Source organism: Melanaphis sacchari, unplaced genomic scaffold (assembly GCF_002803265.2).
Source record: "Melanaphis sacchari strain LSU unplaced genomic scaffold, SCAv2.0 Contig121_pilon_pilon, whole genome shotgun sequence".
In the NCBI taxonomy this organism is placed as follows: domain Eukaryota; kingdom Metazoa; phylum Arthropoda; class Insecta; order Hemiptera; family Aphididae; genus Melanaphis; species Melanaphis sacchari.
Window position 1 is genome coordinate 98,031 of NW_020270481.1, and position 15,381 is coordinate 113,411.

Below are 15,381 nucleotides of genomic sequence, written 5' to 3' on the forward strand. Positions count from 1 at the left end.
GAAATTCAATAATAAAATAATAAATTTTTATTTGTTTTTTTAATTTAATTTTTCTTTTATATTTACATGAAATTATACAAAAATAAAATAAAGTTAAATAGCATAGCTTAGTAGTTAGTATACATTGTATATTGTATTTAGTTATGTTGTTTGTAATGTTTGTATATTATTTAATTTTTAGAAAAACTGTATGAAGTTAATTTTAGAAGGAATATTTCATGGTTCATTAAAAATTTTCATATAAGTGTATATAATATATAAATTAAATCAGATATGATTATTATTACGGAAAAATAACTGTATTCACAATGAAAATTTTACTTTAATCGTGTCATTATAGGATACTAATAATCATAAATTATTAGTTGTATCTATATATCTTTTAATTTAAGTTATAGCAAACAGGTACATATAATATCGTAATGATTCCGTAACTACTATTGAGCAATGCACTTATTGAACACAGGCCCCAGCCCTTCAAATATATTTTTCATCCCTATATTGATCCACTAAAAATGTTTTGTCTTTTCGAGTATACCCAGGTATAATATATCAATTTTGCGTGAACGTCACAACTCATAAGATGTTGTCACGTGTCTAGTTCAACATAATTAATATCGTTTTAGAATTTTAGATATTAAATATTACAACGCAAAATATTTACAAAATGTCTGTGTTCACCACGGGTGTTACAATAATCAATTTAAAAACGTATACTATAATATTTATATAATCAAGAGGATAAAATGGATAACCTGACACAAAATGTTCAAAAAAAAATAATGCTATTACGTTGACGATTCTAGTGCGTTACGTGTTAAATAGTCCGTTAAGAAATAGTTTTGAGAGTAATAATTATTATTTGAATAAAAAATATCTGTTAGGAAAACAAAACGATTTAATTAAATTTCGAATGCGCAGAGTGTTATGGAACTAAAAAAAAACGAGAGCGTTTTGATAATGACGCGAGATTTGTCACGTTTACCAGTCATATACCACTGTGGCATTTAATAGTATTACATATTTTATTGTGACAAAACGATTAGGTAGGCGGTAAAATACTAAATACACAGCCGTATTGTGGAAAAAACGATTAACCGCATCGACACATAGCCGTTCGTTCGTTTATAACAATTATTACAACTTTCTAACTATAAAATACGCCCGCCGAATATTGTATTACTTATATTAATATTATTAAGTCTGCAGGTGCTTGATAGTATTATGTTATACTATCAAAACACAACGGAAACGTTGTTGGCTAGATCGTTACGATTTTTTGTGGGATTAAAAAAAAATTTAACCAGGTACTGACATAATATAAGAAAAATAATACTGTCGTCACGTCTTGTTGGTTTCGGTCGGCGGAGTACGCTGGACGGGGAATCGTCGCATTGTCTGTTCAGCATCCGCGGACAATCGATCGCATAACAAGTGCCTATCTACAACACCTATCTATGAATTATTATTACCGATAACGACATGCACATATCTGCTACAGCGCAGGCCATTTACCCGCCGCTGGTTTTCTGCTATAAAACTGCGGTCGTGCATTATAATAATGTTCACGGAGGACTTCACTTCCTACATGCAGAATATTATTGTATGCATCTCAATGTAGGTACTGGTAATCTCACCGTTTTATCTATACCTACTGCATTTATATCGTATTACGTATTACTACACCATCTTCATAACAACATTATTATAATCATCATTATCCGCCATAATATTATGACGGCATCGGATGAATCGCAACAAGTTGTTCAAACATATGAGATTCCGCGCGCATAATATTTTTATTATTATGATAATAATATTTTTATTGTTGTACGCGCACGTCGATATGATAATTGAGAAGAATTTTTTCACGTGGACTTCCAAAAGTAAAAGTATACGAAATAGCTCGCGGATTAAGTTATGATATTATTGTTACTATTATAAGACATTAAAACCCAGCGGTGTGTTTCTTTTAGAGAAATAGTAAACGCGCGGCGTCCTGCAACGGAAGCTTCTCCTTTCGTGTGAACCGCGGCGCAACACGCTAGTGAATATGACGTAGACATGTAGTGTCCGTTTGCGGTTTCTCGAGTTCCTTCAAAGATTGGCTATTAATCCACATAAACGTGGTAACCATACCATATGCATGTATAATATTTTAATATTATAATATATACATAATGTTACATGTAATGACGATGTACAACACGTCCATTGGAAAATGCCGCGTTACGCAACGATATTTTAATTAGCAATACGCGCGGTGTATACGTAAAAGATACTTATAAAATAAACGTTGCTGCTCACTGTTAAATAATATACCGGTACTTGACAATAATGTTTCCCAGAATAATGTTATGCTCTTGGACATAATGATTTTCTCGAATTAATGTGATGATACGATTTGTGCAGTGATGGTGGTGGTTATTACGCGGCCGTGGTTAAAGACGAAATAACTGGATAGCTGAGAGTGAAGAACGGTGGTGGAGAAGTATCATCTTTTACCGCGAACGTGTTCGAAGAAATCATCTCTGCGTATAAATCGATTGCATAAAAATCGAAAAATCAAAATCAATTATGCGAATCGGGAAGGAAGTTGCGACTACAACGCAGTAATAGGATACGACGAAAATATTATCACGACAACGACGGCGGCGCTTTCACTTTTCATTATAAGCTGTATCGGCTATAACGTCATATAACATTTTACAGCATCGATAGTGTGGTTGTTAATCGAATCCCAAAGGCCAACACTGCTTAGATGATGCCGCGTTACTGCCATCACTGCCGGTTTTAAAACGAAATCGAGCATAGCGTTTCATATAATGTGTATAGGTACTAGCTATTTTTTATTTACAGGTATATATAACTTGTGTATACTAGGTTTCAGTCAACAATCGTAAAAACTTGGCATTCAATAATATTTATCGTGCGCCTTTATAATTTTTTATTTTAAATTGAAATCTTATCCCTAAAGACGGGCTATAATATTATAGTTTCGTTTTTATACGATGAAAAATTATTTTTCTTTTTGACACTCCTACATCCGTTAATGAACTCCATATTATTAAAATAAGACATAATCTATAAATTACTACGTATACAAATGTGTTTCCACAGAAAAGAACAATTCGTCGACGTCGGTCATTACTCGTTAATGTACATTTATTCGGCTAATAGTTTAATGTTTATTTTATGTAAACTGAATACTGATGATGTACTGTAGAAATATTAGCAATATTTCAGTAGATACTTTTAATACAGGGTTTCATTATAACATTATTAGGTTAATAATAGGTATACATACTTTCAAAAACCGATTTATAACAAATTTATCGTATAATAACACGTATATAGATATGTAAGCATTATAATATTTAAATTCTAATACATAATGTTTAGACGTAATCAGTATGTCAGTAATGTAATAATTAATAAGTAAATTGCGGCTATGTACTAGAAAATAGCTTTTTACTACATCCATTTCCTAATTGATCGCGTCATAATATTTTTAGTAAATATATTACTATGCCACTATAGCTATTGGTTATTATTGACTGCCTATAAAATGACTACTATACAATAATTTACAGTATTAAGTTGTAACATTTATCGTTGTCTTCACAGTGACACAGTGTTTATTACATAGATACAAGTAGAACTATGTGTAATTCAAGCCTTGAGGAGTATCATTGTTCTATTTATTTTTTTTATTATTGACTATTGTATCTACTAAAACTAAACTTACCATATTTCACCGGCCGATTTACATAGGAGCTTTACGCAGTCCAGACATCCTCTGGCCGACGCGTAGTGCAGTGCCAGAGCACCGTTGTTGGACCTTTCCAGCACCGGCATGTCTGCTTCCCACAACAGCCACCTGACCACGTTCACTCGACCATATCTGAACAAGAGAGAGAAAAAGATTTATAATAATATTACATGTGTAATGCTATGCACTTAAAACGTTCACATTGCGCAGCTGTCAGCAATAGGTAAACATTATTATTATTGAATAATTAAAGTTATAACTATTATTGTTTATATTATTACACTGACTAATGAAAGTTTTAATTATGTAAAACGAGTAACAATTAAGCAATCAACCGTAGAGAAAACAAAGATTTTCGGATTCGTCGTCAGTCATACACCACGCGTTTTTATCACAAACAACAATAATAATAATAATAATGATTATTATTATTATTATTATTATTATTGAGTATACTTATATTATTATTTATAATTTATGTAGTTAAGTATTAACTGGGAACACGAACAAGAATGTTTAACAACCAATGTTTGTATAAATTTTATATATTGCTCACTCTCAATATGGCATGCGCAATTTATGTAGATTTATTTATCAATAATATATATACTGTTTGTTTAATATGTGTTAATATATGTCCTACATAATATTATTATGTGTAGTAAAATGATTTGAGTAAAAATTTCATGAAATATTTTTTTAATTGATGAAACAATACATTTAAGGACGTTAAAAATGAAGTATTTTTTTTTTGATGATGTGATAAACGAAATTATTAATTCTAGTTTTGTAAAAATATTGGGTTGATCAATTCTATTTATGTATCAATAAAAATTCTATTTTAGATTTTGAGTGGATGAATGATGTATTGGTTTGACTTTAAATTAATTTTTAATATCACATATTATGTCATATTATAAGTTGCGAAAATTAATGAATTTTTTTACCCAATTTCTGGTAGATAAGTAACAATAAACAAGTTGCCGTTTATCACCATTGCGATAAAAAAAAAAAACTGTCTCTATATTGCACTAAAATATTGGTCAAGTTTTTTATTATTTAAATATATGTAGGTACCTATATAATATATATATAATATTTAGTTTCAAAAGGTTGTAGAATTACTAAGTTTGTATAAAATATTTCATTAAGTATAGTGTTATAGTAATAAATAAACATTCAATAAATAATATTAAATAATAAATTTATTATTTATTTAATAACCAATTGTTTAAGAACCTTTGATTAAAATACACTAATTTCATCCTTAATATTTCGGGACGCAATTCGTGTTTATTTTTTTTGCAGGACGTAACTAATGTGTTCCAAGACTTATAGTGAATTACTCGGTGAATGATAAAGTTAACTCGATATCTATTATCTACTATGCAACAAAGCGATAATCTCGGTTTTTTAAATTTTTAATTGTACCTATTAATTATTAATGTTTTAAATTTCTACGTTTATTTAAATATAGGTATAAAAACAAAATATTCAATCACTGTTTAAAACAAAATACTTTATTCGAATTAGTTTATGAAAAAAAAAAAAAATTGGATAATATTATTAAATAGTCACAGTTATAACATAAAGCTTATGCCTAAACTACTAATTAAAAAGTTTTAGTTTATTTTAACTAAGTGATATTTACTTGTTGTACAGATATACGAGTATACTGTATAACAATAATTTTCTTACATAAAATGGTTTAAACGTAGAAGATACATAACTTCTAAGATTATTCTATTAAACATTATATAAATTTATTTGTTTTTAAAACCATATAATTTCACTATTCTATGAAATAGAAATTTTCCTATTTTGAAAAAGACGTATATGCTGTTGATATTTTAATTTATAAATTGACACTACACAGTTAGTGAGCTAATTATGTTTTTTCAAGAAATTACTGGTTATAGATAGTTTCTTTTAAAGCATTTAGTAGTTATATATTATATTGATAATTATTATTTATATTTTTTTTTATATCATAAACAAATTCGTTGAAACAACTTTCCTATTCAATTTATAGTAAATGATAATCATTGGAATCCGTAATAGTTTTATAACTATAGCACATGTCTATATTTAGTTAAAATATCGAGGCAGGTCGACTGAAATTTTTCATGTATCATTAACATTTTAAACGTTTAGTTTAATACTTGTTAGTTATTTAGATATAATATTAATTATCATGTACGTATATAATATTATATATTTTTTTTTTTTTTTTTTTGATACCATTCTATTTTTATGAGATAATAAAAATAAATATAGTAAAAACTATAAAATCGTGAAATCAAAGATATTTATACACAATTAATAATGGAAAGTTGTCACTGCTCTAGTGCCCTTAGTATCAGTTATCACTCTATAACTATCACAAAAAAAAATGTGATGTATAAATTGTTGTTCTAATACTAGCCAATTTTATTCAAAGGTATATGTGAACCATAAAACAGCAAATAAATTCTATTAGTTTCTAATAGATTTTAACACATTTTTTTTTATATACCACCGTTAGAAACTTTAATTTTTATTAATGTTATAATCTGTAACTGTACATGGATTTTTTAGCTAAAAAAGGTTTTTATACATTATTATAAAAAAGTTTTAATTGGTGATATAAAATATGATTAAATCTATTCAAGATAATTCATAATGCTTAAAATGATTTACAATCTATTAATTCCTATGTAATAGAACCTCATCAGTCATCATGCGTATACAATATGCATATTATATAAATTTAAGTTATAAGTATTAAGTTTACCTATATACAATTGCAAAAATCAATTAATATTTCTAAACAACTGTAGTAATAACTAATAACTAAATTTAACATTAATAAAAGAAAAATTTACTTCAAGATAATATTACAATATACCTGCGATAATATTAATCAATAATTAATGTTGTCTAATAGAAATATGGAATTTGTTGTATAGGTACCGACTGTTTAGTGTATACCATGTGTATATAAATTGCCTATTAATATATGGTATAGATAATAATACACTTTTAATCAGGTTAAATTATATCAATCTCAATAAACGTATGTAATATAATATATTATTAAATATTAATATAATGTGGTTACACGGTTGAATACCTATAATAATTGTATGTGCACACATTTAATTTAGTTATGTTTCGTGTATAGCGATTTAATTTGCTTAATAATTTTTTTTTTTTGATTGATTGACATTTCAGGTAATCGTTAACGGTTGATTTTTTTTAATTTCCATTTTTATGAAATACAACTTATGATATAGTTTCACGTACTATAAAAAACGGAACTTACAGACAACTTTAATAAAAGCGGTTAACTTTTCGTATGTTTTTATTTTAGGGGCTTTAATTATTTCCATTCATGTTATATCAGTCATACGACTCATACGCCGTTTATAGGAGAATACGATTTAGTTATTTACTTTATTATTCAGAAAAAATATTATACAATTTGCGTCCGCCTGGCGTCCGACGAATACGGCAACATATAATGCGTGTCAGTGTATATCCATCGCGCATGGTGAACGGCCGCGGCGCTAGTGAAGTGGCGCCGATGGCGATGGTACGAAATGAAATTGTATTTTTGGAGTTTGTCGCACCGGGGTCACATATTCACATATATGGGAAACGCGATCCTACCACGCTTACGAACCATGACCGAACTAGTGGTTTATTTGTTCCGGCCGGTGAAGTCCTCGTACATTATAATGTATATCTGCGTAGCTGCAGTAGGTAATAATAATAATAATGAAAATTATTATGATAATAATGATAAAATAAAACGCATATATTATCATGATTAGTAATGACTCAACTGTTTTTGCTAAACAGAGCACAAACGTTGGCAAGCGCGTGCGCGTAAATTATTAGACGTAATTACTACTGTGATATTATAATATCAAGCTTTTTATCTCACACAACACGTTAATAATAATATTGTTGTTGACGGTATTTGTATAAAAGTGTATATACCTCCATAGAATGAGTAGTGACATAGTGACTACAAGAGTAAGTATCGCAGTTAACTGTGTTTTTGAACGATTTTTTCAAATCGCGGCGTAAGGCTAGTAATGATTAGGTTACGTTATATTTTAATTTTTCACCAATACAAAGTATTCTATATCGAATAACTCAAATAACATTAATCAACACGTTAAAATTAAAACCGTTTATAGGGCACCCCGTGTTAGTTAAAACATTGAGCCATTTCTTGTGGGTATTCAAAATAGTGTAAAATATGTATAATATAGAATGATGCACCGAACCGACTGATTTTAAAATAGATTTTCTCAGTAGTAATTAAGATAAGAATTCTCACTAAACACGGAATAGTGAAATGAATAATGATGAACGTCTTGTTTATGTGATATAATTGTTTTACAAAAATAACGACAGTTACGTAGTCACACGACGTTAATTTCGTCTTCATTTAAATCTTAAACGCCATGATTCGGTGTTATCGGCTAAGGTTATTAAAATATGGATAATCAACTTAAAAAAAAAAAAACGGATTCTGTAAGAAGTCTTTACGAAAAAAAGCATTCATACATCTGAAAATGTACATCTTTGAAAGTTATACACCATGTTGTAGAAAATACAAAGTAGGCAGAAGAGTGCTTGAGAAGAGACGGCCATCATCTCGAGGATATAATTTTTAAAATATAAATGGCAAGTTATGTTATGTACTTCATTCTAATAAATAATGATTAATTTTTATTTTCAAATTGTTTATCTTTGAAATTCGGCCGTTTTAGTGCTCCATTTTGTATAACGTGTTTACCACAACAAAGCGAATGAAATGCACCAATTATTTTAATATTAATTTTATTATACATAACTACATAAGTACTTATTACTTGGAAAGTTGTAAATAAACGATAATAAAATTTACTGAAAGAATATTATATTTTTATTGGCACTTTCGTTAATATATAAAATCCAGATTCTGTGGTAGTATGATTAATGATCATTAAAATGATTCAGACGTATAGTATGATATTTTAATTATCATAACTAATCGATGGACGATGGTCATTAGTGCAAAAAGCATAGAGGTATAGGTTACTTATGGTTTATTATAAAATAGTATACTCGTATAAATAATAATATCATACTCATTGCTTAAATACCTGCTTATATACCTCAAAAATAGTTCAAACATAGGAATATAGGTCACGGCGGTGAATGAGGATGTGCTTTAGCACACTCGTTAAAAATTAACTTCCCATTCGACAACAGTTTTATTTCCATTAATTGTCATATTTATATCATAAATTATAATATGGTCGTAAACAACGAGTTTTTATCATTCCTTCATTTTTGTTAAAAAAACATTAAACTAATAATTATTTCAGAAAACTGTGACGCGCGTAGGTTCCCGAAATCGCAAAATCGATTTCACACGTTGCGGTCAAATGAAATCATAATCATTATGTTCTCGTCATTGGTACAATGCGAAATGCGGAAACTGGAACCACGAGTGTATTGAAGAACACTACGCTTTTGGCGACGGCACAGAATTGTTTTAAATTGTTGTTCAATAGGTATAAAATATTTTTTTACATTATTGTACTCCACCCGATATATCTATTGTATATTTTACTAATGGATAACGACCGTTAATTGATTGTCGATGTTATGCAGAGTGATTCACCGAGTATGCCAACTCCCATTATTCGTTTAATAATGAATTCATTTGAATTCTGAATTTTGAAATTTTGAAATATACTCTTAACATTTCTTGAGATTTTTTCCTCTTAAGAGTGTCCCAGTAAATTCAGTAAATTGTATGGTATTCATAAACAGTTTTGTTTTTGAAAGATCCCCTTTTCATTGTATAGTATTTAATGAATAAGTTTTTTCTTAAACAATATCGATAAACCTAATAAATATGTACTCAAAAAATAATAGCCCTTGAAAATAATTTTACAAAAATATAGAATAAATGTAATATTATATCTAGTATTTATTATATTTGGACCGTTTTTTTTCAAATTTTATTTGTTAATAGATTAATAAATAATATTAATTACTGACATCTTAAAATCATAATCATAGTCTTCCATATCTCCTAAACCTAATATAAAAGAATTTGTACATAAAACACTAAGTTAAATTACACAAAAATTTTTCACTTAAATTTTGATTTTCATTGGTTAAATTTTTCAGAAAAATAATCTACTAAAATGTAATGTCTAAATTATTTAATACTGTAAATTAAAAAAAAAAAAAATACCTTATTTGTTTAAAAAAAAAGCTTGTATCACCACCAGATATTCCTTATAAAAAGAAAAAAAATTTCAAGAATTAGAAAATATGGTCTTTATAAATGTGTTTAAAAATTTCATAAATCAGATTTTGAACAAATTAATGACTAAAGAAAAAAATGGGGGTGAGAATGCTTGGCAAATCACTCCTTATACGAGTATAGTATATATTATAATTCCAGGATGCACCACCTCACTAGTACATCAGGAACCATTATTAATAAGCATATTTTATATTTGTAGACGACCACACGAAAACAGTTTGATCGATAATTGAATGGCACGATGAACGTGGAGATAAAGGTCGACACTCGACAATGACTGCGTTTGCTTCATATCTACTGACCAATAGGTGAGAATTATCGCACAGAGAATTCGCTCGCTAGTAAATTGTATACTTAATTTGGATCGCGACTTACGTTACATTTGTGAGCGTATTACCTATTTATAAGTCGGTCTAAATAAAAACGGCGATGGCTAACACCGACGATTTAAAAACTAATTTTATTAAAGAGTACATATTTTGGTCAACATTTTAAATATTATCCGATCAAATATTCTATTTTTATAATGACAGAATTACAATTAACTGTAGGAAATCGAAATAAATATATGCTGTGGGATAAATTACGGAAATGGATATCACGATTCATGAGTGCACGAAGAAACAAGCTTCGTTCATGACCAGCAGTCTGCTGAAAGCGAAATCATTAACAGTCTAACTATCGATTGATATCAATATTTTGTACTTAATCATAAAGTGAATATCGTCCATGATTTACATTGTGTATGATAGGAAGATAGACATTAATAACTTATCACGGTTTTTATACCTAAAAATCCCACAAGACACTTCTGAAGCTAAAAAAATATGAATAATTGTGCAAAAGTTATTTTGTATATTTTGAGCCGATCAAAACGTAATATTGAGTAAAAAGGGTGTATATTTTTTTTTACGAATTCATATAAAAATAAATTCTTATTAGGTTATTAAAAAATATAACTAAAACTTATTCGTACAATATGTATAGCGGTATAGGTACCTACTTAACATACATTAGGTGTTTATAATAATAATGATGTTATAGAAGAATTATTAGAAACTATTTATTTTTAAATGTTGAAGTTAAATAATCTTGTTTTTTTAAAATTTTATAATAAGCTTCTTAGGTGGCATATTGTAGTACCTAATGTAATTTTAGCATATTATTATTGCGATGTATGTAATACTAATTGCTAATAACAGTAATAACTAATAACACATCTATCAAATGACGTTTAATGTCAAAACTAAACAGTAAATATTATAAAGTAATTTTAAATGTTAAAACTAGTTTTTTTTAGTCACCGGTCGTCTGTTATACATAGAACAAGTGGAAAGTTACAAATCCACTTTCGTTGGATTGTAATAAATTTCGAACGTAATAAAACGTATTGATATTATTGTAATTGGAGGCAGCGGAAAACATTCCCGTTAGAACGGCATAATTAAAATATAGGTAAAACGTTTACTGTAGAAATCGAAAAATGTATTATAATATACTCGGCAAACACGCAAATAAATAAACAAAAATACAAAATACTATACAAAAGGTCAATCGACAGACGATAAACGAAAAACTATCATTATAAAACATACAGGCAGCGCATTATTATTACGGACGGATTATTATGAAGACGTGACGTTGGTTGATGCAAATGATAATAATAATAATATCAATTAATGTCGGATCCAGTCACGAAGATTAAAGGTGGCGGAAAATCATTTATTTAACTGCTAATAACTATAACGTTGCTCATAAAATCTGAGTTAGGTACTCGAGTAGTCGTATAATTGTCTTAAAAAAAATAAAAACAATGTAAACACGCGTTATGCAAATAAGTTATTGAAATAGAAAAAGCACAGATTGTCGAATAAGTCCATACATTTTTGAACTGAAAACTAAAACCAAAAAGACATATTGTTTTAGGATCCATCGATAATGAACAATTTACGAAAAAATAGAAATAAACAAATCAGCTTTGATAGAGTTTTCCGTGGTTCATAAAAAACCGTTTTGATTAACGATCAATAACGTTATAAAATAGAAGAAATAAAAAAGTATTTGTAATTGAAATAGTGTTATAAAATAAACTTAGGAAAAAATTCAAAATACTATCATTATTAGTATTGTATACGAAAAAGGTTCAGCGTGTTTAATGTTAGCCGTTAGGTGACTGTCATCGTTCGAGGTCAGGTCCCCCAATATATGTACATATATCACGTAATAGGTATCTACAGATAACACGCTTTTAAATTTTAAGACTCGGTGTGTATATTATGATATACTGCAAACGCACACTACACGACACGATATCAGTTATCAGTTATAATATGTTATGTGCACGTCGGCGTACCTCAGGTTTTCCACTTTGACGCGACACGATTCGGAAAGCACGTGCCGGTGTTTCGTGACGACTTCGACGGTCCGAAGATTGACGTGACGCGGCTGAAGTTGGTGTTGATGGTCGTCGTAGGCGGGTGACAAGCTGTCTAAGAACTCCTCCTGAACCGTCTCTGTCCGGTCCACTTGTTCGGCTCTAAGTTCGATCACGGTTGTGTGCAACTCGGCACCGTTTGTCCGGTCCTCGTAGTAAAAGTCCGTATCCGAGACCGACGAGCATCCGGCCGCCGTGTCCGAAGCCGACGTCGTCGACGACTCCGAAGACTTCGAAGTCGACGACGACGAAGTAGACGATGCACCGGCGCTACAGAAGACAGCGTCGGCAGCATTCGAGTCGGCTTCCGTCGCCGCGACCGCCCGCACGCCGGTGCCGTACGAGTCCATCCGGGTCCGGACCTCGACGGCCGGGTACCTGGAGCTGATCCTGTGCACGCGCACCTTGCGCTTGGAACCGCCAAACTGCGACCGCCGTCGATTGGCCAGTAGTCTTTGCCGCACGCCATCGGCCGGCCGTTCCGGCGGCGAAGCCATTACCACGGACATCAGACACCGGACGCTGTCCAACATGACGACCTGCGCACGACTGGCGGCAAACCGACCCGATCCCGGGGCGCCCGAACTCGGCCGATGTTAGATATATACACAATACCTTTAACCTCCCGCCGCCGCCGTTCCCCGTGTCCGGTCGCTGCAGGGTCACCGGAAGTCCGAACAATACTGCGTACCGTGTACGGCGTAATCGTCGTGCGTGTCTCATTTGCGTGCATTGTGTACGCAGACGCGACGCGTCCACGCGTCGTGTTGTATACGACAAATATCCATTTTTATTTTATGATTTATCGTCATGCGCACTGCGAGCGTGAGCGACTGCGTCCACAGTCGTCTGTCATAGTGTTTTCTGTTTTCGTACGTCTATTTTTTACCCGGTGCTTCGTCGACAGATTATTATCGTTTTTTTTTTTGTTTCCCCGTCATCGATTGCCGCTACCGCGGTTTTTGTACACTGAAGCAGTCAGCGGGTATCCCGGGTTGAGGAGCCTTGAACGTATTATCGGTTTCGACCGGATTAATGAGTACGATGACGACAATGTCGACTATTGCTGATTCAATCGCTGCTACTATTTTAATTGCCATCAAGTACAATAATGTGTAAATGCGTTGATCGTGTATCGCATTCCGAGGACAATAATGTGCGTTACACCTGTCAATGTCACGCTGATATTTACCGAAAACAGTTGAACTTTAGTCGTGTTAATAACGCCAAACTGCCAAAGTAACCAAATGTGATAAGTTCGTTTTCACGACTATAATGTTATAAAATTACAACCATCACGAAAAAAAATTGATTAATCGTAAAAATGATTAATATAATATATGAAATATTACATTATTATTATATGATATAAGTATTATACTAAATAATAAATATTATATGTTTATATTTTTGTCTCGACGTGTGTCGCAAAAAACAATCATAGACGAAAAGGTTAGTTAAAACGATACGAAGTAAAACTCTAGTAAAATATTGATAATATCGAAAACACTGAAACATTGAACATACCAAAATTAATTATACATTATACGTATTCGTGTAGGTACTTGACGAATATCGTAGTAACAGATGCTTGCGTGTATTATGTCGTTTCCTACATGGATATATCGTATGTCATCGATATATCCAATCGATAACGTGCGTGTTGATATCTAATTGGCAATATTGACAATAATAAGTGCTTTAAATAAGTACATAAAGATTTACAATGTTTACATCATAGTCGATAAGAATTTTGCTTATAAAATTTAACCAGATATGCCATATGGATATGACACACAATCGTGTCCGCTTGTGTAGTTTATTCGGACTCCAGCCAGTTCACAATATTCGTTGCCGCAGTATGTGTTTGTTAATTTTTATATTTATTATTTTTCCGATCTGTCAAGTGGATTGCGTGAAAAAACAATTAGTAGAAAATTTTTCCTTTTTTTTTTTAATAGAAATTTAATTTAAATCGCGATATATGATTTTTTTATTTAATTTTTATAATTTACTTAGAATATAACCTTCCCCCAACACATTATTAACTAAGTACTTTTTTTTTCGAGACAGTCCTGAGTCAGTGTGGGAAGGAATTTGTGTTGTAAAAAACTGAAGCCGTTTAGGAATTTACCTGTTCGTAGACCCTTTTTCGACGGGAGACGTTTGGGAATTGACCTTTTTGTAAAATGGAAGCTGTCTAGGAAAAACAAGAGCTGAATGGGCTACGTCCAATTACCCAGCTGGGCCTAAAGTATATTAAATCCATTTTCGGGTGAAAAGGATAACGCAGGTATGGGTATTTGCTTTACGAGCTGTCAAAATTCAAAAGACTAATTATACCTATTTATACATACAAACACCATCATAACCGCCCAAGAGATGACAGATGTGAACTGTTATTTTTTTAAGAATTTATCAAATGACAAGTTATCGAACAAAAAAAAATTACTTTGAATACTTAAAACCTTAATACTACAGTATTGTTGAACTGAGTGTATTTTCCGTTGTCAAAACAATATATATTTATAAACTTCGAGTAAAATGTGATATATTAAAAATCCATAGAAATAGTTTAATAAATTACTGGTTGTCACTGTAATTATACATTGTACTCGTATGATTGAATACTAACATTCTACCTAAAATTTTATACCTATTAAAGTATCAAATATTAATTATGAACTCAATATTTAGTATATAGCCATTGGTACGTATACATTTGTCAATTTGAATAATGTTAAAATATTTTGAATTTTATGCTATAAGCATTTTGAATAAATTATATTTTAATGTATATATATATATATTAGATTAATTCAGTATGTGGTAGGTACTTGTATAATGCTTGTA

General features: G+C 30.6%; 1 protein-coding gene across 4 annotated transcripts in view; it reads right to left on the reverse strand.

Moving 5' to 3' along the window:
• LOC112590886 overlaps window positions 1–15,381 on the reverse strand; it is a 75,027-nt gene that overhangs the window by 35,881 nt on the left and 23,765 nt on the right. For 3 of the 4 annotated variants that reach the window (XM_025334478.1, XM_025334479.1, XM_025334481.1), the window contains one exon: window positions 3,749–3,904. In XM_025334478.1, the coding sequence (XP_025190263.1) occupies window positions 3,749–3,904 (156 nt within the window). Of the gene's footprint in view, window positions 1–3,748; window positions 3,905–12,447; window positions 13,065–15,381 lie in introns of those variants that run through there. The other variant, XM_025334477.1, reaches the window with a different exon arrangement.